This window comes from Curcuma longa, chromosome 8, assembly GCF_044706935.1.
Source record: "Curcuma longa cultivar G26 ecotype Majalengka, Jawa Barat chromosome 8, ITB_CL_G26_1.1, whole genome shotgun sequence".
Lineage (NCBI taxonomy): Eukaryota > Viridiplantae > Streptophyta > Magnoliopsida > Zingiberales > Zingiberaceae > Curcuma > Curcuma longa.
The window spans coordinates 10,985,396-11,007,836 of NC_133868.1; the positions used below are offsets into that span (position 1 = coordinate 10,985,396).

The 22,441-nt window shown below is 36.6% G+C and overlaps 1 protein-coding gene across 1 annotated transcript; it reads right to left on the reverse strand.

Moving 5' to 3' along the window:
* Positions 1–3,187: 3,187 nt before the first annotated feature.
* On the reverse strand, positions 3,188–7,867 carry LOC141833460 (chaperone protein ClpD2, chloroplastic-like). Its single transcript, XM_074720911.1, has 12 exons — positions 7,245–7,867; positions 6,851–7,005; positions 6,432–6,661; positions 6,243–6,351; positions 6,032–6,162; positions 5,623–5,724; positions 5,188–5,469; positions 4,766–4,872; positions 4,376–4,670; positions 3,900–4,133; positions 3,580–3,813; positions 3,188–3,502 (listed from the first exon to the last, which is right to left on the reverse strand). The coding sequence occupies exons 1-12, from the start codon at positions 7,865–7,867 to the stop codon at positions 3,188–3,190; spliced, it is 2,817 nt and encodes a 938-aa protein (XP_074577012.1).
* Positions 7,868–22,441: the final 14,574 nt, after the last annotated feature.

Here is a 22,441-nt window from a genome sequence, read left to right on the forward strand (position 1 = left end):
TATCATGGACAATCGTGAACAATAGAAAATTTTCATCGATTTATGCATTCATAGAGTTGATTAGCCATTACATAACAAGGTTGTTTTCAACCCTCCAAACTTGATACTACGGATGACCTATTTCTGGTTCTAGAATAACCATGAGATAATCATCTTTTCCTCGTCTGCTGATGAACATCATTACAGATTGTGACCACTGAAGATAATTGTGACCATTCAATTTGTGAATGGTAATTGAGTCAGAGATAGTTTTTGGTTGAGTTAGGAAGTGCTGCATCATGGGGTGAGTTGGAGCAGAGTAAATTGTGGAAGAGTTTGTTGGTATTTGCTCGGAGTTTGACATGATTGGTTACAATGTCAATAAGTAGACAGAGGTGGAAAAGATATTTTGGCCAAAAGTTATCGCCCTCGAAGATCAGAGTCACCGATGGCTGATGAAGACCGAAACCCTAGAGATGGTCGAGCAGCAGTAGGAAGGCTGCTCTGATACCATGAAGTTTTTCAGAAAATCTTGTCTTTATTTCAATAATCTTGCCGCTTTTATATACAAGTTACATATTCCTATTTAAGGAATTAAAATTATATAATATCTCCTAATTAATTACAGCTATTATCAAATCAAATCAAATCATCCTAATTATACAATATCAAATCAAATATGCTAGATTGGTTCTCCACAAAATCAATTACAAGTAACCCTTGAATAAAACTTTTAGCCATTTAGCTAGTATATAAGCTTCATAACAGGAAACAAACTCTGCTTGCAGTGAAAAAATAGTAAGTGTTTTCTTTGCACTTCTCCATTAAGTAGTCCCTCTTGCTAACATGAAGATTCATTGAAGTCTGAATTGAGAATCTAGTTCACTATAGAAATTCTACCCTTCTATAAACATGCATATATTTCTGTCTTTGGGAAACATTCAAATACTTCCTTTGTTGCAACCAAATTGTTCCTACCATAGTTGGACATATATCTATGAAGATAATTCACAACAAAAGCGTATTAGGTCTTGTGCAAAGTTCAGCATACCACAGACTTGTAACAACACTAGAATAGGTGATGCCCTTAGGTGATGCCCTTCATGATAATCCTCTGAAGATCATTCTTTATTAGATCGCCATACAAAAAAACTTTTGACATATATCTGATGAAGCTCCAAATCAAATTGTATAACTATGGTCATATGATCCTGAACAAGCCCTTGGACATTACTAGTGAGAAGCCAATCCCCTCCTGAGTCTCTTTGTTTCAAAACATTTCAATATTATCCTTGGCATACTTCTTGGCCAAGCAAACCAATTTGCAACCAGGGAGTTCTACAAGGTCCCATACAAAAACACACACACAGAGTCAATTCAGTAGTAATTTTGGGAGAAAAATACATATGGCACTTCAATCAGGCTTTTTCATTAACGAGGGTTTCAACAGGGCAAAAACAAAAGTAGGGGCCTCTGTGTTGCGCAAGTTTCTTACAAAATTTATAGCCTAATTAAATCTTTAATAACATGGACAATTTCAATAAAACTATAACATTGTTTGGACTCTGGATACTAATAAATCAATATTGTCTGGCGACAATATTTATTTGTGCTAGCTCACGATTAGAGAAATGCCAAACAAAGCCTAGAAAATGGAATATAACAAAAAAAAAAAAGAAGCTTTGCAGGCGAACCACCTTTAATTTAATTGACACGCATCAACAGCACACAATCTACGTTGCTGTAGAAAATGGAAAAACCAGAGGGAGACATCAGTCAGAAGAGCACTCACGTCATCATAAAACTCATCTGGGAGACCATCGAGGTTGCTATCCGCCGCACCAAGCCCTTCCTCCGCGCTCTTTTGGGAAACTTCAGGGTTCAGAAACCACGAAAATAAGTGCGGATTGCGATTAAGTGAAAAGGGCATAAAATAGGGATGAGGATCGTAGGAACCTGCGCGAGGAGGCAAATCGTGCTTAACAGCTGGTCGACACGAGCGCGGACGGATTGGCCAGCGGGACGGAGATGGTAGCGGATGGCGCGTGTGAAAGGAGAAACGCAGCGTCGAAACGATGATGATGGCTTCCATTTCGGGGAGGCCTCGAGACGGGCGTCGAGTCCAAAGTTTATTAAATAATTATGGATTCAGGTCTAATAATTATTCTAGTATTTAGTTGCAAAATGAATCTAAAACATCTAATTCCATCAGAATTATCCGTCTCTAATTCCGTTTAGTCTCGAATTTAAGAATATATATTATATCATGTAAAAATTTATATTTAATCTAATTGAAATATTTAATTTTTACTATTCAATTAATTTAATAGATGATCAACAGATCTCATAAAATTTTTTTATCAACCATCAAAATAAATTAAGAAGTACAAATGAATCATGCCTGAGTAAAATTTGAACCCCATTATTTAGAAAGGTAGTTTGATCTCTTATTATCACATCATAACTCAAGAGAAATTGATACTTCATAGAATTGTCAAACCGATCAATTCACATTGGAGTAAGTTAATCCATCAGAAATTCATCATATGATAAGACGGGACAGACCGACCCATTAATTTGACGGATTAAAAAATCTTCAATCTAATTCAATCCAAGACAAGTTATGGGTTAAGCAGGCCAATCCACAAGCTTGTCAAAAAATAAAAAAATATAAAAAATATAAAAAATTTATGTTTGGATTACAATTTAAACGGATCAAGTTGAAAATTTTAAATTTAAATTGCAATTTAAACAAATCAAGCCCACTAGTTTATTGAATTTTCTATTTTAATTATATATTTTTTTAAAAAAATAAAAATTTTCAACTCACGGATCAACTCAAGTTCGTCACAGGTCGACCCACATAAATCGCAGACCTAGAGAGATCGACCCATTTGAAGTCATCTTAAAATAAATTATTCATCTAAATTATTTGATGAAACGGATCAATCTATTCAATCCAAATTGACAGATACTTTATCAACTATTTAAAAAAGAAAAAAACACATATATTTTATTTTTACTCAATTTATTTCCTAAGAATAACTGTTTTATTCATCATCTTCAATTCCATAAATCAAACGGAACAGCAAACTGCATTCCCCACTTTTCCATTAACTCATGAGTTATAAATGATAGAATTCACACAGACACAAAAAGAATTCGTAATGGTGCAATGAAAGCAGAATTTTACTCCATTTACAAATAGCTATAGGGGTGATGACTCGTTGTCTAAGAAGTGGATGGTTTGATCAGGTTGCCGAGTCACAAAGGGGCTCCCTGTAGCATCAACGTCGATAACAAGAGTGTCACCGTGCATGCAATTTCTAGCAAGGATTGTCTCGCTGAGGACATCCTCTACGAGACGAGTCACTGCTCTTCTCAAAGGCCTCGCACCATAAATTCTATCGAATCCTTCCCGGCAGATCATATCCTTCATGGCCTCAGATACCTCCAGGCTAAGTCTGAGGGATGCAAGTCTCTTCTTCACTTGTTCCAGCATCACATTCAGGATCTCCCGCATCTGAAAATGAAATATGATGTTTGAGGCCATGCCAGAATCTCAACTACATTGGACAAAGTAGGAATTGAAGAGCAGACCTGAGGTTTCTCAAGCGAGCGGAAGAAAACCATCTCATCAATTCTGTTAAGTAGCTCCGGGAGGAAATAGGCCTTCAACTCTTCTGTCACTAGTGCTTTCATGGCTGCATAGGAATTGGACTGTCTGTCTTCTGCAGTGAAGAAACCTACGAGTCGTTTCCCTTTGGAAATGGCTTCAGATCCAATATTAGATGTCATCACAATCAATGTGTTCTTGAATGAAACCCTTCGGCCCTATTTATCGTGAAGAAAAAAAGGTAGTATGGAGAAAAAATCTTGCTTAACTAGCTGTTGCTCAAGAAGCTTCTTCATTGACCAACCTGAGAGTCAGTGAGGTGACCATCTTCAAATACTTGGAGAAGAATATTAAATATAGCAGAATGCGCTTTCTCTATTTCATCAAGCAATATCAAAGTAAAAGGTTTGCTCCTGACTGCATCAGTTAGTGTACCACCCTCGCCATAGCTAAGGTACCCAGGTGGAGATCCTATTAGCTTGCTCACAGTGTGCCGCTCCATGTACTCGCTCATATCCAATCGCAGCATTGATTCCTCCTTTTAAAAAGGAAAACACAAAAAAAGGCATTCAGTTAGGACATCAGCTAACTGAGAAAAGAAAGGTGCTGAAAGGTATATGTGCTTGTGCAGCCATTGGGGTACTGAAGTATCATATCATCATGTTTTTGTGGATAGTAAGGACAAATGTTCCTAAGAAATTCATACTGGAATAACTGCTAAATTTTGGCACAGAAGTTCCAATTTTGATGATTAACAAGACCAAAATGAGTAGGATATACCGATCCAAAGTAGCATCCTGCTAAAGCTTTAGCCAGCTCACTTTTGCCAACTCCGGTTGGACCACAGAAAAGCATTACAGATATAGGTCTGTGAGGATCATTTAGGCCGACCCGTGATCGCTTCACAGCTTGAGAAATGGCAGTAATGGCATCATCCTGACCAATCACCCGTTTTTTGAGTTCCTCTTCCAAGCCAACTAGAAGCTTTCTGTCATCTTCATTGAGCTTCTGAACTGGGATTCCTGACCAGAGAGAAGCAACCTTGGCTATTTCCTCAGCTCCAACAATTACTTGTCTGTATCATAAAACAGACCAGGGAAATAGTTTTGTTAGAATCATTATAGCCATGTTGCTGAGGGGAAAAAAATAAACAAAATTGACGGATCTTACTCATGATTCATTGAGAATGCAATAGATGACACTTTTTCATCATTGGCTATTTTGAAATCGTCTGAAATTCTATCATCTGATGAATATTTCATCTTATTTTTTGATTCCTGAACAGGAAAGAGATGCCATAGTTTACTTTATATAGAAGAAGATTTTTTGAAAAGCAAGCATTTTACATTTCATGGAAGTGGAAAAATACGTGAAAAGCAAGCAAACAAAAATACGTGGAAAAATACCTGATAGATTGGCTATAGAAACAAACAAATACTCATTTTGTACAAAGAACAAAAACAAAGACTAGTGACATATAAATTGTTTGGTTTAATTTCTTTCCCCCTCCCCTTTTCATCCTATCCATCCACCCGAGTAAACAAACACAAAATCCAAACACAAAAAAGGTTAATGAGTCATTGAAGTCATACCACTTCATGCTTTACATGGACAGCTCTAATATCTTGCCAATATTCTTCTGGTGACTTGTAGAGTACAGAAATCTGTTGTTCCTTTCTCCTTTTGAATGCATCCATACGAGCTCTACTGCCAGCTTCATCTATCAGATCAATTGCTTTATCAGGAAGATGTCTGTCTGGGATATATCTAGCTGAGAGTTTTACTGCAGCATTTATTGCTTCTAGGGTGTATCTACACTTGTGAAACATTTCATATTTCTCGCGTAGCCCCAGTAAGATCCTCACAGTATCCTCCTACATTAAGTTAAGACAACTTAAAACTGATCATGTTAGATAGGTGCCAAGTAGCAAGATTAGAGAGGAATTCCTCTTCTTTATGGATAAAATTTGGTGGATTTGATCGTCCAGATTCTCCCATCCGAAAAAGATAGAGGAAGTCCAAAGTACCTGGCTAGGTTCAGCTATAAACACTGGTTGAAATCTGCGAGCAAAAGCTTTATCCTTCTCAAAATGTATCTTGTGTTCTTCCAAAGTTGTTGATGCAATGCACTGTTAAAAACAACTGCATTATTAATGACAACAAAGCAAATGTGCATAAACTAAAACAACAGGCTGACCCTGTAGTTAAAAGATTGTAACGTGCCTACTTCTAGCCTTTTGACGGGAAAATACTAGCAGATTTTTAAATATTTAAGCAAAATAATGCAAATCATAAAAATGAATCAAACAAAGAGATAGCCTTTGGATACAAAGCCGTTAAAAATGAAGTAGATAATACATTGTTTTTCTAAATCCAAATGAATGGAAATAGAAGGTAACATCAACAGATGGAAAGTATATACAGTTGAAAATTAACCTGTAATGCACCTCTACCAAGCGAAGGCTTTAGTAAATTAGCAATGTCTAGACCAGAAGATTTGTTTCCTCTCCCAGCAATACCAGAGCCAATTAATGTATGAACCTCATCAATGAAGAGTATGATATCGCCTGCACTGATCCAATCAACAATGATGGCCACAAAACAATGTATTTACAAACAGAAACCACACCATTCTACTCCAGCTGACCTGATTTCCGCACTTCATGAATCAAACCAGTAACTCGAGCCTCCAACTCTCCCCTCTCTTTGGTACCTGCAATCAATAAGCCTACATCCAGTGACAACATGCGTTTGGCCTGCATTAAGTGAACCTAAAACAGTTAGCCCATGTCTGTAAAATCTAAACTAGAATCATCAAACAGTATAAGTAGCCCACCGCAAGGAACGATGGAACCTCCCCGCTTGCAATGAGAAGAGCTAATGCTTCAGCAATTGCAGTTTTACCAACACCAGCATCACCCAAAAGAATTGGGTTGTTCTTTGTTCTTCGGCATATGATCTGAATAATTCTTTGAATTTCCCTATCTCGGCCAATTACAGGATCAATAAGCCCTTCCTTAGCCCGAGAAGTCAGATCCACACAAAATTGACTTATCATACTTTTATCTGGGAGACAAGAATAAGACTGTACATAAATCTGTATATCATAAAGAACAATTTATGCCTAACTAACAATTTAGGGTGGAGTTTTCCTCTCTTTTCCGTTAAAGAAAGGATTTTGAATATTGCAACAAACACAAAAGACAATCATAATAAATTATCATATATCTGTAGAACTTGGAGAATGACAAAAACCTTTTGTCTTCTCGAGAGACCTTGCAAGTTTTCCAGTAGGAGGTTTCTGCTCTATCTTGTAAGATGCTGTTGATGATTGCATATTTTCACTTTTAAGATTTGCTTGGAGCCTTGAAAATGCCACCATTATCAATTGATTGAGATCAGCTCCCAAACTAGAATGATAAACCAGTGACTTGATTACCATTCAAATTTTGGAAAACTGGTGCTTGATTTTTATTTTTTAGAACCTACTAGTTCAGAACGACTAAGATGTTTCCTTTACGAAGCAATTTTCCGTTTTAGAGATTGTTGCAATCAAGATAGTATTTGTTTGGCCTTCTTATTTTATGATCGACTGGCGTCTTCTGAGCTTAAGAAAGCTGAAGGATAAAGAAAAGGAGATGATAGATACCTTTTGAGCACCTTCGCAATGCCGCCATCATCGACCTTGAACAAGATGATGGCAATCAACTCGGGGCCGATAAATTTGCATCCGATATTGCTGCAGTACTCAGCAGCGGTAAGAAGCACGCGCTGCGTGCCGGCCGAGAAGGGCACGTCGGTGGACGACTCCGACGGGCGAGCCGGCTTGGCGGCGCTAGACTCGGCCCACCAGGAGCGGACGACCTCCCTGGCGCGGTCAATGGTGACACCGGAATCGAGGAACCCATCGGCGGAGGCGTCCTCGGCGATGAGACCAAGGAGGAGGTGCGGGTTGTGGACCACCGCGTCGCCCAAAGCCCGCGCCTCGCGCTGGGAGAAAACGACGACCGCAACGGCCCGCTCGTTGAACCGCTCGAGCAAGGCGGAAACGGGCTTCCGCAGCTGCCGGCGCCGGTGGGAGGGCAAGAAGAGAGGGGCGAAGCGGCGGTGGAGATCCAGATCCAGATCCATCAGCAGGGAGGAGGAGGAGGAGGTAGTCAATCGGGCGGAGGGAGGGGGACCTGCTGCGAAGAGGCGGCGGTGGGGGGCGGAGGGGCGGACGCGTGGGAGGGCGAGGGAAGAGATAGGCGAGGAGGAGCACGTCGCTTCCATTTCTTCTCCTTCGTCTTCCTTTCTTCCTCTTCCTCTTCCTTCTGCTCTTCTCTGCAAGGCGGCGTTGCCGTTTGTTTCCTTGCGTCGTCGTCGTCCTCCTCTTCATGCGTGAATGCGTGAGTGGTGAATTCTTCGGCGGATTCCTGACTTGCTCCGAGCAAATTGAGATAACAACAAGAGTGCTATTACTCTACTCTCAAGGAGAGAGGAAAAGGAATGGACCGGCGGAAGGAAAGGACGGAAGAGCAGTCGCCTCAAAGGAAAGGAAGGAATTGCAGGGGAAGGAAGGAAGGAAGGAAGGAAGGAAGCGAGGGAGCCAGGAGGGAATTCGAAAACAACATCCATTATTTATTTATTTTATAAAATCTAATTTTTATTATGATTAACTTTCATGGAGATTGTATAAATCCTAAAATAAATACAGATTTTCTACACACGGATTTTTAATTTTATAAAAATTATTAATTTATGTCAAATTTATACATTTGCGATTTTAAATCTGAATCAAGGATTTTATTAAATGATAATGTGCATAACTTTTTTTTAATGTTTTTCTCATATCTAGGGTAATTTTTTTTGCTTTTATTTAATCAAATGTAATATGTAGGAGTTTTGACGTTAAAATTTTAACATTCAAAAGTTTAGGCCCTCAAATACATTACTGTCACTTGACCTGATCCACACGCTATCATTGTAATTCACCTCTTATAATAACTCTGGTTAAAATTGTAACTAAATGTTCCTTTTATTATGCTCTAACACTCTAAAGCTACACACTGTAGTTAATTTTTTATAATGAATTATACAGCGATACATTGTTCGTGATACATTGTGAATTAATTTTATCATGGTGATCGATGATAAATTTCTATATTTGATGACTGATGGTCACCTTCTTCAACAAATTAATCAAAAAATTTGAATATTTAAATTATCAAAAAAATTCTAAATTTAAAATCTCTTGAATATCCTATACTATCTTTCACTATTTATAATGGACATTTAAATCATCTAACTAATCCTACTATCATAAAATTTGTGTGCATCCAAGTAAGTCTTTTCAAATTTCATACATAAGTCATACAAATAAATTAAATTTAAATTCTTTGTTAAATACATTGAAATAATTTGTGGTCGGTGTGGGCAGGAACACAACCCAATACATTAAGGATTTTGTGCTTATCGAAAAAACCCAAATATTTCGAACCCTTCTCATTCGAAATCCCTCATTTCCCTTCAATGTCTTCGTTGATCAACTCTACTATACCCGCACTGCATTGCATTGTCTGCCATTGTTTATCTAATTCCTCTCTAAGCTTATCTAAAGCTATCAAATATACAAGAAAAAATCTAATACATTTAGGGTTTTGTGCTTCTCGAAAAAACCCAAACACTTCAAAATCTCTCATTCATCTGCAATCTGTTCCCACATGTATGTGATAATCTTCTATTGTTTATCTTTTAACTGCCTGCCACCACCTCGTGTTAGTATTTAGGGTTTAGATTTAAATTTTAGTGTTAGTTCAGTTCCCAATTCGAGTGTTCGAACATCTTCTTCATCTGTAGTAGACAACTGCCATTATTGTAGCAGATACAACGTTGTAGCAGCTACCCAATTGTAGCTACTACGACGATCTAGTATATGGTCTTAGTATGTTGTAGCAACTACGATTTAGTAGCTACTATAATGTACTCACACTACAAGAAGGATGCCCCTTGAATAGTAGATGGGGGTGGAGTGTCCTTTTGATAATAAATCAAAGTAGGATGCACCTTTGATGATTCGTTAATAAAGGGGCATCCTTGATTTTTATCCATAAATGAATGCTTATATTATTAGTAAGAAATTGTGTATATATAGTGAAATGTTACCTTACACACCTATCCATGAGCACCTAGTGTTATTTTGTGTTTAGAGTTTAGGGTTTAGTATTTAGGCTAAAAGAAGTGAAATTTAAAAATAATTATAATAATAACACTTGGGGCTCACAGGTGGGTGTGCAGAATAACAAAACTATATATATATATATGTATATATATGTAACTTGATAGCACCTTGCTTTTGGTCAACACATTATGTGCATGATTCATAAATGTCTCCATTATGAGCTAGGTTTGATTATGTGAATTATAACCCTAGCTCACTATTACCTTAATGTCACATGACATAATGTTTTTGGGCCGACATATCTTCCTTTAGGCCAACATATCATGTGCATATGTTCATGATCCACACAATAACATATTTGTAGACCCGACCACGGGCCGGGTCCAGCCCAGACCCGGACCGGGTCGAATCCGGAACCGACCCGGTAGGATGCCGGGCCGGTTACGGTTCAAGCCGTTTGGAACCGACGGACCGCTGGTTTGTTTTTTTTAATTTTATGATTTTTTTATATATTATCAATACATTTTTATATAAAATATATTTATTTTTATTTAATTAAATTATAATTTAACATGACGTTGCTAGGGATCAAACCAGGACATTCCAAGACACAAACACATATACTCACCACTGTTCTACAACACCTTTTGTTTATAAAATTAATATAATTATATATATTATATTTATATTTATTTAATTCAATTTTAATACGCCGTTGATGGAGAACAATTCTCACCGATCAAAGAACACTCACCACTGTACCCCAATGACTTTTATACATAATTTCAATACGATATTATATATATTATGGTTATATATTTATTTCAAATATATTATAATATGCGATTGGTGGGGATCGAACGCGAGAGTTCCGCATGAAAAATGGATACAGAGACCACTATACTACAACATCTTTAATAAACTTATTCAATAAATTTATTTATATATTTATTTCAAAATTATATTTACATGCCGTTAGTGAGGATCAAACCAGAGTCTCCCGCGTGAGAGAAAGGAATACGCACCACTAAACTACATCGACTTTTCTCTCTTTTTTCAATATTTCTTTTATATACATTTTAAAATTTTAATATAATAATCTCGAACCATCGTGAACCGTAAACCGGCGGTTCCAAATCGTGAACCGTAACCGTCTTGGGCGGTTAAGGTTAAGGGTCGACCTGCCATGAACTGTCGAACCGGCGGTTCCGAACCGTCGAACCGACGGTTCCGAACCGTCGAACCGGCGGTTCTGAACCGTGGTCGGGTCTACATATTTGTAGTGAGCTACTTTAAACACATATCTTGCTTAAGAATTACTTTCTTTTGGGTCAATCACTCTTAGCATAGGATATCCAGCTATTCACACAAAAAATGCACTAAGTTTAGTTAATAGTTCTTACTTTGGTACTGATAGTATTAATTTAACTTAGTAACATATGTACAAATAGATACATTAGAAATCCTAGGAAACCAAACTGAATAAAAGTAATCCACTGATCCTTAATGATAGTCGATTGATAGCCTAACAAACGATTGTATAGAGCATTAGTCAATTGCTAAAGCTACTATTCTCGACTCAATCACGATCAGTCGATTGCTTCACTTGACTGTTGTCATCAGTCTAGTATTTGATCGACTAAAAAATCTTTTGTGCTTAGGTTAATCATCATTAATCGACTGATATGAAATTAGTTGAGTACCGCAGTCGAGTAGCATACCTTCTATGCTCAATCCTGTGACCATCAGTCAATCGATGGAGGTAGTTGATTGCACCAATCGATCCTGAAACCTTTTGTGTGCAACCTCAAATACATCAGCCGATTGATGAAGCAGTTGAATGCTCCAATTGATTATAAAATCTTTTGTGCTAGATTTTATGTGTAATAGTCTATTGGTCCTATATGGAAATCGACTGATAACACCAATCGAGTGTCCCAATCAATTATAAAACCTTCTAGTCACTAATTTAGGCACAACAGTCAATCGATCCATTATAATGGTCGATGGTTTATCATTTTTTCATGATGTTTTTTAAAAAAATCACAACAGTTTTTAGGAACCACCATTGTTCTTCGTGAAAATCGCAAAGAACTTGGTATCCTAGGCTTCTTATACCCAAATCTTGACAAATATGCATGTTTAATTTGTTATATCAAAATCTAATGGAAAACACATGCATTCAGACCAAAATCATAAAAAAAAAAAAAACTCGCATGCTAATGTTGTAAAAATCAACAACAACCTTACATGGTTCTAATGCTACTTGAAGGGATTCAAACCTTCATAGGCTCGCGATACATGCATATGAATCGCATCAAGAATGATTCAAATGATCTAATACAGGATATTGTCGAAGATCTACAACTACATGCAAAAAGTGAAATGCAACGGAAAGCTTATAATAAAGACCATAAATCCATACTCGAATCCAGAGACATTCTCTTCTTTATTGTTGTTGTAAGTCCGTAGACGTCAGGGCCACGACTCCATAATCCCCATCTGATGAGGAAAATAAGACAACCATCAGAATACCTCTCCGACATACTCATATATTATATATCAAATCCAAACCCATTAATGATTTGATATATAATATATGAGCATGTCGGAGAGGTATTCTGATGGTTGTCTTATTTTCCTCATCAGATAACACAAATATGTGATTAAAGAGATTAAAACACCTGCAGCATCTGAAACTGTGGATCAATACTCGACCTTTGTTTTTGCTAACTTTATGGATCAGTGGAGCCCTGTAGCTCACACCTTTTTGCTAGAGATTATTATTACCAGTTGAGTTGATCAGGATGGATACTCACTCCACTTTGCTCAGACACATTTATTTATCTGCAGCAAACTCGATCATACTAGCCATCGGTTCACACATGTTTTTTGCTCTTTGGTCTCTGATTACTTAACTACTTAGTTTTATTTTTCTAAAGCTTCATTTATTTTCTTGGAAAATAGTTTGTTTGTAATTCTTTTTTTTTAAATGTATTATTTTGTTGATTGGATATGATACTAAAATATATTGCAAAATATTTTTAATATTTGGGTGTTTTGGGTAGCGAGAGGAAATATTTCTTTTAGTTTTTTTTTTTTAAGTTGGGTCCATAGGATGAGTCAGGTAAGTAGGTTAGTTTGGATCAATCAAGTAGGGAAACTAACTTGGCCAACCTGTTCTATAGAATCATCTGCCCAGTCGATGGCAATGTAGCAGGGCAAGATGGGTTTTTCAATTTTTCATATATGCTCTGCCATGCTTTTTAAATAGGACAATAAAATTACACATTTGAGATGGGTGTTGGGTTGCAAGGGTGCAAACATAGTCTCACATCTAAAGTACATAGAAAAGATTATGAGATTAAAAAGATGGAAAGTATCTTCATTGTTATAAGACCTTTTAGGTATAGTCCAAGACCAAAGTCATGAGGGCTTAGGCCCAAAGTGGACAATATCATACTATTGTGAAGATATTTTGATTCCATTGGTACTAACAAGTGGTATCAGAGCGAGGTTGCTCTTCATCGGACTAACCGTCGGATGAGCCATGATCCAGATCTAACCATGTGGTTTGAACCTTAAACAAAGGAAGTGGGTGCTTCCGTGTCTGAATCAAGAGGACCAGACACCATGTGAGAAGTCCTAGTAGGTCGGGTGGACCGAGGAGCAAAAAGTCCTAGTTGCGACTAGGTGGGAAGTCCTAGTAGGTCGGGTGGACTTAGGGGCAAAAAGTCCTACTGCGGCTAGGTGAGAAGTCCTAGTAGGTCGAGTGGACCGAGGGGCAAAAAGTCCTGGTGGGTCGAGGATTCAGACATCAAAACGACGTTGGGGGGCCTGTGGTCCTTTGTTTGAGGGGAGATTGTTGGGTTGCAAGGGTGCAAACATAGTCCCACATCTAAAATACATGAAAAAGATCATGAGCTTAAAAAGATGGAAAGTATCTTCATTGGTATGAGGTTTTTTGGGGAGAGCTCAAGAACAAAGTCATGAGGGCTTAGGCCCAAAGTGGATAATATCATACCATTGTGGAGATATTTTGATTCCATCGGTACTAACAATGGGTTTAAAGAGGAGCAAGTAAAGTTGGGAAAATAATTTTTTTTTAAATTTTGAAATGATATATTATACTTTGATTTTTACCAAATGATGTTTCTAATTCTCATAATATTCTTCTCATTTTAAATTGAATCTAACTGAAAATAAAAAATAAAAATTTAATTATTTCATCAAGGATTTTTATACAAAAGATATTGATGAAAATTTATATCATTAAACTCATCACAATCCCCTAAATTTATCCATCTTTTTTTAATTTTGAAACTTTAATAAATATTTAAAAATATAATAACTTATTAAAAAATTTAAAATACTTTTATTTTTTAATATCTAATTACAAGAAAAAAAGAAAAACTGAAATAAAATTAATATAAAATAAAAACTTAGTTACTTTAATATAAAAGTCATTTGACTAATTTAAAATTTTTGAATTTTTTTCACCCATCAATGAGTCCTAAAGAGATAAATTTTATTCAAAATTTACTGCGTTATATTCATAATAGTCCTCTAAAATTATCCATATTTTTATTATTAATTTTGAAATCTTAATAAACATTATAAAATTACAAAAGAATGTTAATAAAATCAAAAATAAATTTTATTTTTTAATAGTTAATTAAAAGAGAAAAAAAGAAAGCGAAACAAAACTAAAAAAGAATAATATCAAGATTACCTTAGCGTTGCTTTGGTTAAAGCATTATCACTTTGATGTTGCTTTAGTCAAAATATCATCACCTTGGTACTATTTTAGGATTCTAAAAGTATTTAAGTCAAGTTTTGATCAAAACTTATGCATGAACATAAATAAATGAGATTCAGATCAAACCAAATCTAATAGGTTTATTTGACTCTTTTAAATCTCATTATGCTCAAAAAAATTTCATTAATGTCCTTTATCAATTTAAAGAAATTGTTTAAAATTTTAACTTTCTTTTACTTTTAACACAGTTTTATATCTAAACCTAGATATCAAGCTAAAGTTTTAAGATTTTAAAAATATCTAAGTCATCAATAAGTTTTGATCAAAATTCATTGATGGACCTATATAAGTGAGTTTCAATCCAAACTTTGTCCTATTGATTTATTTTGCTCTCATGAGTCTCACCATCCTTAAAAATTCTTGATTCATGAACCCTATCAGCTAAAACTATTTTAAAAACTCAACCTTCTTTACTTTTAGCACAGTACCATATATAGACCTCAACACCTCTGATTTACTTTAAAACAACGTACACTAATAACTTTCTTGTACTCTCCTGATCTTGTCAATACTAAAATGACAAGATTTCAAAAATATTCATGTTATTAATAAATTTTGACTAAAACTTATTCATGGACATCAATTTCATTTTATCAATATGTTTCTTTCACTCTCTTGAGTCCAAGGGCAGAGCCACCAAATTTTATCCAATATATTCCTTTCACTCTCTTGAGTCTCATAATGTTCAAAAACTCTTGATTCGTAACCCTATCAATTTAAAGAAATTATTTTAAAAAATTAACCTTCTTTACTTTTGGCAAATAGTTGCATATTTAAATCTAGACATCTTGAATTTATTTTAGAACAATATCAATAGTTTTCTTGCACTATTCTGATCTTATTCATGCTAAACTTTTAAAATTTCTAAAGCATCTAAGTTATTAATGAGTTTTAATTAAAACTCATTGATGAACCCAAGTAAGTCGGTTTCAATCCAAACTTAATATAATAGGTTTTTATTCACTCTCTTGAGTCTTGATAGTACTAAAAAAACTCTTGATTCATTGCTAAGCACAAGTGCACGGTTATCGTCAAGTAGTAAAATTATCATCCGCTGAGATCATGAAATTAATTACCAGTTTACTTATAATAGAGACTATCTAGATGGATCAAAATGAAGGAATTATTATGAAAATAAGTAAACTAAGAAACTATAATTAAAAGATGGTGAGAAAATTAGTTCTAGTGAAAATAAGATAGACCATTTATGCTCTATGATAGCCAATAATATCCTCGAGAAAATTTAAATTACTTTTGTGAACAAACCTCAATTTCTTATAAGTCTAATATCAGAGTTCATTTTTTGGTTCTTACCCTTTACTCTAAAATATATGTCAACGTACATTAATACATATTAGCATGTTAAGCACGCTAAGACATGAATCAAGAATCAAACATATCATGCGATAAAAGAAAAGAATAGCACACGATAATTATATTGTCAATTCAACATTAAGTTACTCCTTAATCCTAGAATTAAGGAGACTACTCCATCACAATAGAGAAATAAGCCAAAGACATCATTGAAAGCATTCTACAATTCAAAATAAAGATCAAAGCGTAGAAACAACATAGTTTGTAGATGTCAATGACATCTCTGTATGATCCCACGTGCTCTTCGGTGGTCGGAATCTCTCGACTCCTTGGATCTCCTAGAAGACAGCTCTCTTTTGAGGTCTCTTGTCACAAGAACCCCGCGATCCTTCAAACTGATGCTACTTTGTTGCTTTTATAGCCTCCAAAGTTTCTAAAATATAGTAGAATTTCATAGATTTACAAGGGGTGCAGCTGTCAACCAAACCTAGTAGCCACGACCATTGTAAGTACCACGACCTAGTTGTGGATCACACTGAAAAGTTTCTTGCCAACAATCAAAATGGAACACGACCATAGCAGGTGTCATAGTCTGCCCATGTTCGTTGCAAGATGTTTCAGGTGATGCTTAGAATCCAATTAAATCTTCATGGATGATCCACAACAGTGGCAAGTGCCACGATCAAGGTGTGTATCATTCTAGAATGTCACTCCCATAGCTTTTCATCTCCAAAAAAGTTACAATGTCAAAATCTTCACGTCTTATCATCATAAATCACAAAGAGCAGTCATCCAAATAAATTAAAAAGATTATTCAGAGTAAATAATATTAATTTAATATAAATTTTAGATTCTTAAGGTCGTCAATGACTTTTATATTAAAATCCTTGATAAAATAACTAAGTTTTTTATTTTGTTATTTTATTATTTTTTCCCTTTTATTAATTTCATTTCACTTTTCCTTATTTTAAATAATTGGATATTAAAAATAAAAAATAAAAATCATTTTTCAAAGATTTTTAAATTTTTTATTAAAGTTACAAAATTAAAATTAAAAATTTGTATAAATTTAAGGGATCATCATGAGTTTAATAATATAAATTTTAAAAAAAAAGCTTTCATGAAATAATTAATTTTTTTTCTTTTTTCGTATTCTGTTTAGTTTGGTTCTGTTTAAATAAAAAAATCAATTTTTTTTCTTTAATTTAAGATTGAAATAGGCGAGGAGAAGAGTATTATGAGAATTAAATATAACTTTTAATAAAAAAATAAAGTATGATGTATCTTTTGAGAAAATTAAAAAATTAAACATGTCTTTTGAGAAAATTAATAAAATTATTACAAGTTATTATAATTTTGAATAAGTTATCATAATATAAGCACGGTTGAACGTTAGAATAAGATACCTGTAAGATTTAAAAAAATCAACGAACTAAACCATAAATCTCCTAGACACACTGCATTACAAGTGTTTAGAAATAAATGCCATGAAAGCTCACAATAAATTGATTAAAAAAAACACTGAAAGAAACCATCAATCGTCTCTAAATATTGCATTAGAAGCAAATGTTTACAAGTTAAGGCATTAGATACATCAGGCAAACCCTAGATGGTTAGATTCCAGAGGGAGAAAAATCTGCAACTTCCACAAAAACATACAAAAGAAGATGAAACATCTACCAATGATGAAGAAGCGAAGAAGGTCGAGAACAGTACATCAGGGACAAGAGGCGAGAGGGGCCGTTGGGGTCGTAGTTGAGGAGCAAAGCCGCCTTCAGTGGTTCACCTGCAGCAAGGTCGAGCAACAGCAAGATGAGGCGGAAGGCGACGCGGTGCGGATGGAAGAACCGGTGCGGTGCAGAGGACGAAGGGAGAAGGCCGCGGAGGCGATCGGCTCCAGAAGGCGACGCGGTGCGAAGGGAAGAAGTCGGTGCGGTGCGGTGCGGTGCGGAGGACGAAGAGAACAACAGGAAGGTAAAGTTAAGTTACAAAGGGTAATTTAGTCTTTTAAGTTAGGAATTATGTTTCTGTATTTTGTATTACCAAACATAAGACAGATACAATTTATATTCTGTCACTGTCTCCACTGTCTTCTGTATTTTTGTATTTCTGTCACTGTCCCTCGTTTCCAAACGCAGCCTAATAGTTCAGAAGAGCGAGTTGGAAGCCAAAAAGGCATAGCTAGAGAGCTATAAGGTGGGGGAGAAGGAATGATGGGCAACAAAAAAAAAGAGATATATGAGCAGCTTGGCTATCGCATAGTCAAAATGGTTAGATATGGCTTCGAGGGAGACATTAAACAAAGTCAAGAAGCTGGCCACCTTCCCCCCAACCTCCCTTTGGACTTGGAGAAAGTCTTCAACGAGATACATCCAGAAGACCTTGAAGATGTAGAGTAGGGAAAACAATAATGTAGCAATGTAACTTTCGTTCCTTTTGCTAATAGAACAAAAACTTCTTTTGAAATGTTTTCTTATCATCTGATTGTTTATCAAGTCAAGAGTACTAGGGGATCACGAGTGGACTCGTACCATAAGATAACATATAAACTTGAAAGTGGAATGACATACTTATTCCTTGCATTATTAAGCACTCTGGTGGGTGATGAGTAGAGTTAGGAGAATCGTGGAAGCACTCTTGGACTTGATGTAAATACATAAGTTTCTTTGACTTGGTGTGAGGTTCTGGAATGGTGAGTGGGCTTGAGTGCTTCCTATGATTTTTGTAATAACAATATTATGTAAACATGAAAATAGAATGAAACTTATCATTTTGCGATGTTGATTGGAGTGCATGTTGAGTCAAAAGAATCGTGGGATCACGCAAGAACTTGGGGTATGGACCTTAGATCTTCGAATGTGTGGAAGCATGCTTATCTTTTGAATGACTCGGTGTAGGGACCCAATATTTTCGAATGCATCGGAACACGTGTGTCTTTTGAACGACTCAATGTAGGGACTCGAGGTCTTCGAGGTGACTTCGAACGTGTGCGTGGGAGCACGTGTATCTTTGAATGACTCGATGAGGAGCCTGAGATCTTCGAATCAGGCAGAAAGTTTCAAAGAAGAGCAATGAATGGGAGCACACATGTCCTTTGAACGACTCGGTGTAGGAACTTGAGATCTTCGAATGTGTGGGAGCATGCATGTCTTTTGAACCACTCGGTGTAGGGACTCGAGGCCTTCGAATGTGTGGGAGCACACGTGTCTTTTGAACCACTCGGTGTAGGGACCCGAGGTCTTCGAATGCGTGGGAGCATGTGTGTCTTTTGGACGACTTGGTGTAGGGACCTAAAGTCTTCCAATGCATCAACACGTGGAGCACACGCGTGTCTTTTGAATGACTAGGTGTAGGGACCCGAGGTTTTTGAATGTGTGGAAACATGCGTGTCTTTTGAATGACTTAGTGTAGGGACCCAAGGTCTTCGAATGTGTGGAAGCACACGTGTCTTTTGAATGACTCAGTGTAAGGACCCGAGGTCTTCGAATGCGTGGGATCATGCATATCTTTTGAATGACTCGATGTAGGGACTCGAGGTCTTCGAATGCGTGGGAACATGCGTGTCTTTTGAACGACTTGGTCTAGGGACTCGAGTTCTTCGAATGCATGAGAGCATGCATGTCTTTTGAACAACTCGATGTCGAGACTCGAGTCTTCGAATGCATGAGAGCACGATAGATTTGGAAGAAATGATATATTGATGTTGAAAGAAAAGACAAGTACAATAAGCAAGTATTTGCAAAATAAGAGTGAATACCTGGAATTTTTAAGTGTGATACAATCATAGATGTATAGCTTGCTAAGGTCATCCAAGATCTTTGTCATCAGAGTCTTCCAGATAATATGCTCTAGAACTCAACTTCTGTGTGACTCGATAGGATCCATCCCATTGAGGCTCCAACTTCTTTACATCGGCAATGGACTTAACTTTCCTCCATACAATATCGCCTACTTGAAAGGAATGAGGAATGACTCTCTTGTTATGGTTCTGGCACATCCACTGTCGGTAAGCTGCGAGTCGAATTGCTGCCTTCTCTCGATTTTCAGTGATCAAGTCAAACTCAAAAAATTACTTAGCGGAATTGTCGGAGTCATATGTCTGTACTCGGGTAGATTCCATACTCAACCTCAATAGGAATTGGCATCTCTCCTCCGTAAACTAAGTGAAAAGGAGTCATCTGCGTAAGTAATTGGTAAGCTCATATAATACTTGATAATTCTTCTATGCAACTGCCGCCAACATGGTCGAGCTTGAGTTTGAGGCCTCAGATGATTTCTCGATTAGTTACTTCAACTTGTCCATTACTTTATGGATAAGCGACTGTAGTGAAGGTTTGTTGAATGTCAAAACATTCACACCACTCCTTGAGCTTGTGTCCTTGAAATTGGCAGCCATTTATCCAACACCAACCGATGAGGAAGGTCATAGTGACAGACTATGTTCTTCCATAAGAATTTAAGTACAACTTCTTTCAGTTATCCATGATAGGGGTTCAACTTCCACCCATTTGGAGAAGTAGTCAATATTACCAAAAAAATTTCTTCTGGTTGGGACCAGTTGGAAAGGGACCGACAATGTCCATTCCCTACTGCTCAAAGGGGCAAGAAATAGTAGATGTCTTCAATAACTCTATAGGGGCGAGAGAGAGATGTTGATGTTTCTAGCAGTTGATGCAAGTGTGGACTAATCGAGCCGCATCTGTTTGCAAAGTCGGTCAGAAGTACCCAACCAGCAAGACCTTTATGGTCAGAGTCCGACCACCTACATGGTTACCATAGTTGTCTTGATGAATTTCTCGCATGACATAGTCGACATCCTTCGTGAACTCAAGCACTTGAGCAAGGGTCAAGAAAAGGCCTTCTTGTATAGGTAATCTCCGACTAGTGTGAAACGAGTGGCCCATCTCTTGAGTAGTCGAGCTTGCTCTGGGTGCTCGGGTAGAGTTCTATCTTTCAAAAAGGAAATGAATAGAAGTTGTCAATCAGTTGATTCTTCTTACACAGACACTTGATCTATCTATGAAACCATCTGGACTCGAGCGAAGGAGTCTTCTGATGTCCATGTAGCCAAGGTAATTATCATTTTAGCTAACTCCTCTACCTTTTAATTTTTAGCTTGGGGTATCTTCTAAAGGATGACCTCATGAAATTTGACCTTCAGTTTTTCAATGGTCTTTATTGTAGCTCAGGAGTCAATCATTCTTGGTTTTGAATTTTCCATCAAACTGTTGGATGGCCAGTTGAGAATCAGAGTGAATGATGAGTCGGAAGCACCAACTTGTTTAGTGGCTCATAGACTCGCCAATAATGTCTCATATTATGCTTCATTGTTGGAGGCTTGAAAATTTAATTAGATGACAAGTTGTAGTACTTCTTCTTGGGGTGAAATTAATAGTACCTTGACTCCACTACCTTATTTTATGAGAAATCATCCATAAAGACTTTTCAAGTTTTATTTCTTGACTAGGAGTTTTGGTTAAGAAATTAGCTAGTGTTTGTGCCTTGATAGTTGTCCGAAAATGATACTAGATGTCATATTCATTGAGCTCTATAGTCCATTTGATGAGTCACCTCCAAGATTTTGGATTTAGTCAATGTCCGATCCAGAGTAGTATTGGTATATATGTTGATAGGATGTGACAAAAAATAGGGACGTAATTTGCGAGCTATTGTGATCAATACCAGAGCTAATTTCTCCTGGGTAGAATATTTGGTCTCAACGTCTTTCAAGAGATGACTGGCAAAGTAAATAGAATGTTGAGTGTTGCCCTCCTATCGAAGTAAAACTGAATTGGCAGCTCCTTCGATTGCAGCTAAGTAGAGCCAGAGAGTTTCTCCCATTATCCATTTGGAGAGAAAAGACATTTGTATCACATAAGACTTGAGCTCTATGAAGGCTTGCTCGCATTTCTCATTCCACTCAAAATGAGCTAACTTTCTGAAGATTTTAAAAAAGGATAGACTCTTATCGATTGATCAGGAAATAAACCAAGAGAGTATCGTGACCCGACCCACCAATCTCTGAGTTTCTTTATAATTCTGAGGAGAAGACATGTCACATAATGCTTGTACTTTCTCAAGATTAACCTCAATTCCTCGTTCAATCACAATATAACTAATGAAACATCCGCTCTTTACTCCGAACAAATATTTGTTCGGGTTTAGCTTGAGGTCATATAGGCGCAATGTGCCACAGGTCTCCTCTATATTGTTGATTAGGTCCTGGCATGAGTACTCTGTATCAGGATATCATTTACATAAACTTCAACATTCTTGCCCGCTTGATACTCGAAGACTTGGTCCATCATACGTTGATATGTTACCTTTGCATTGTTTAGTCTGAAGGACATGACAGTATAGCAAAAAATTTCATCAAAGGTGACGAAACTAATATTTTCTTGATCTTCAGGTCGAGTTCACCAATTGATCGATGCGGGATAGAAAATAGCAATCCTTCGGGTAGACTTTGTTGAGGTCTCTGAAGCCAACACAGACTCTCCATTTGCCTTCGATTTCAGGACAACAACCACATTTGCCAACTAAATCGGGAAAT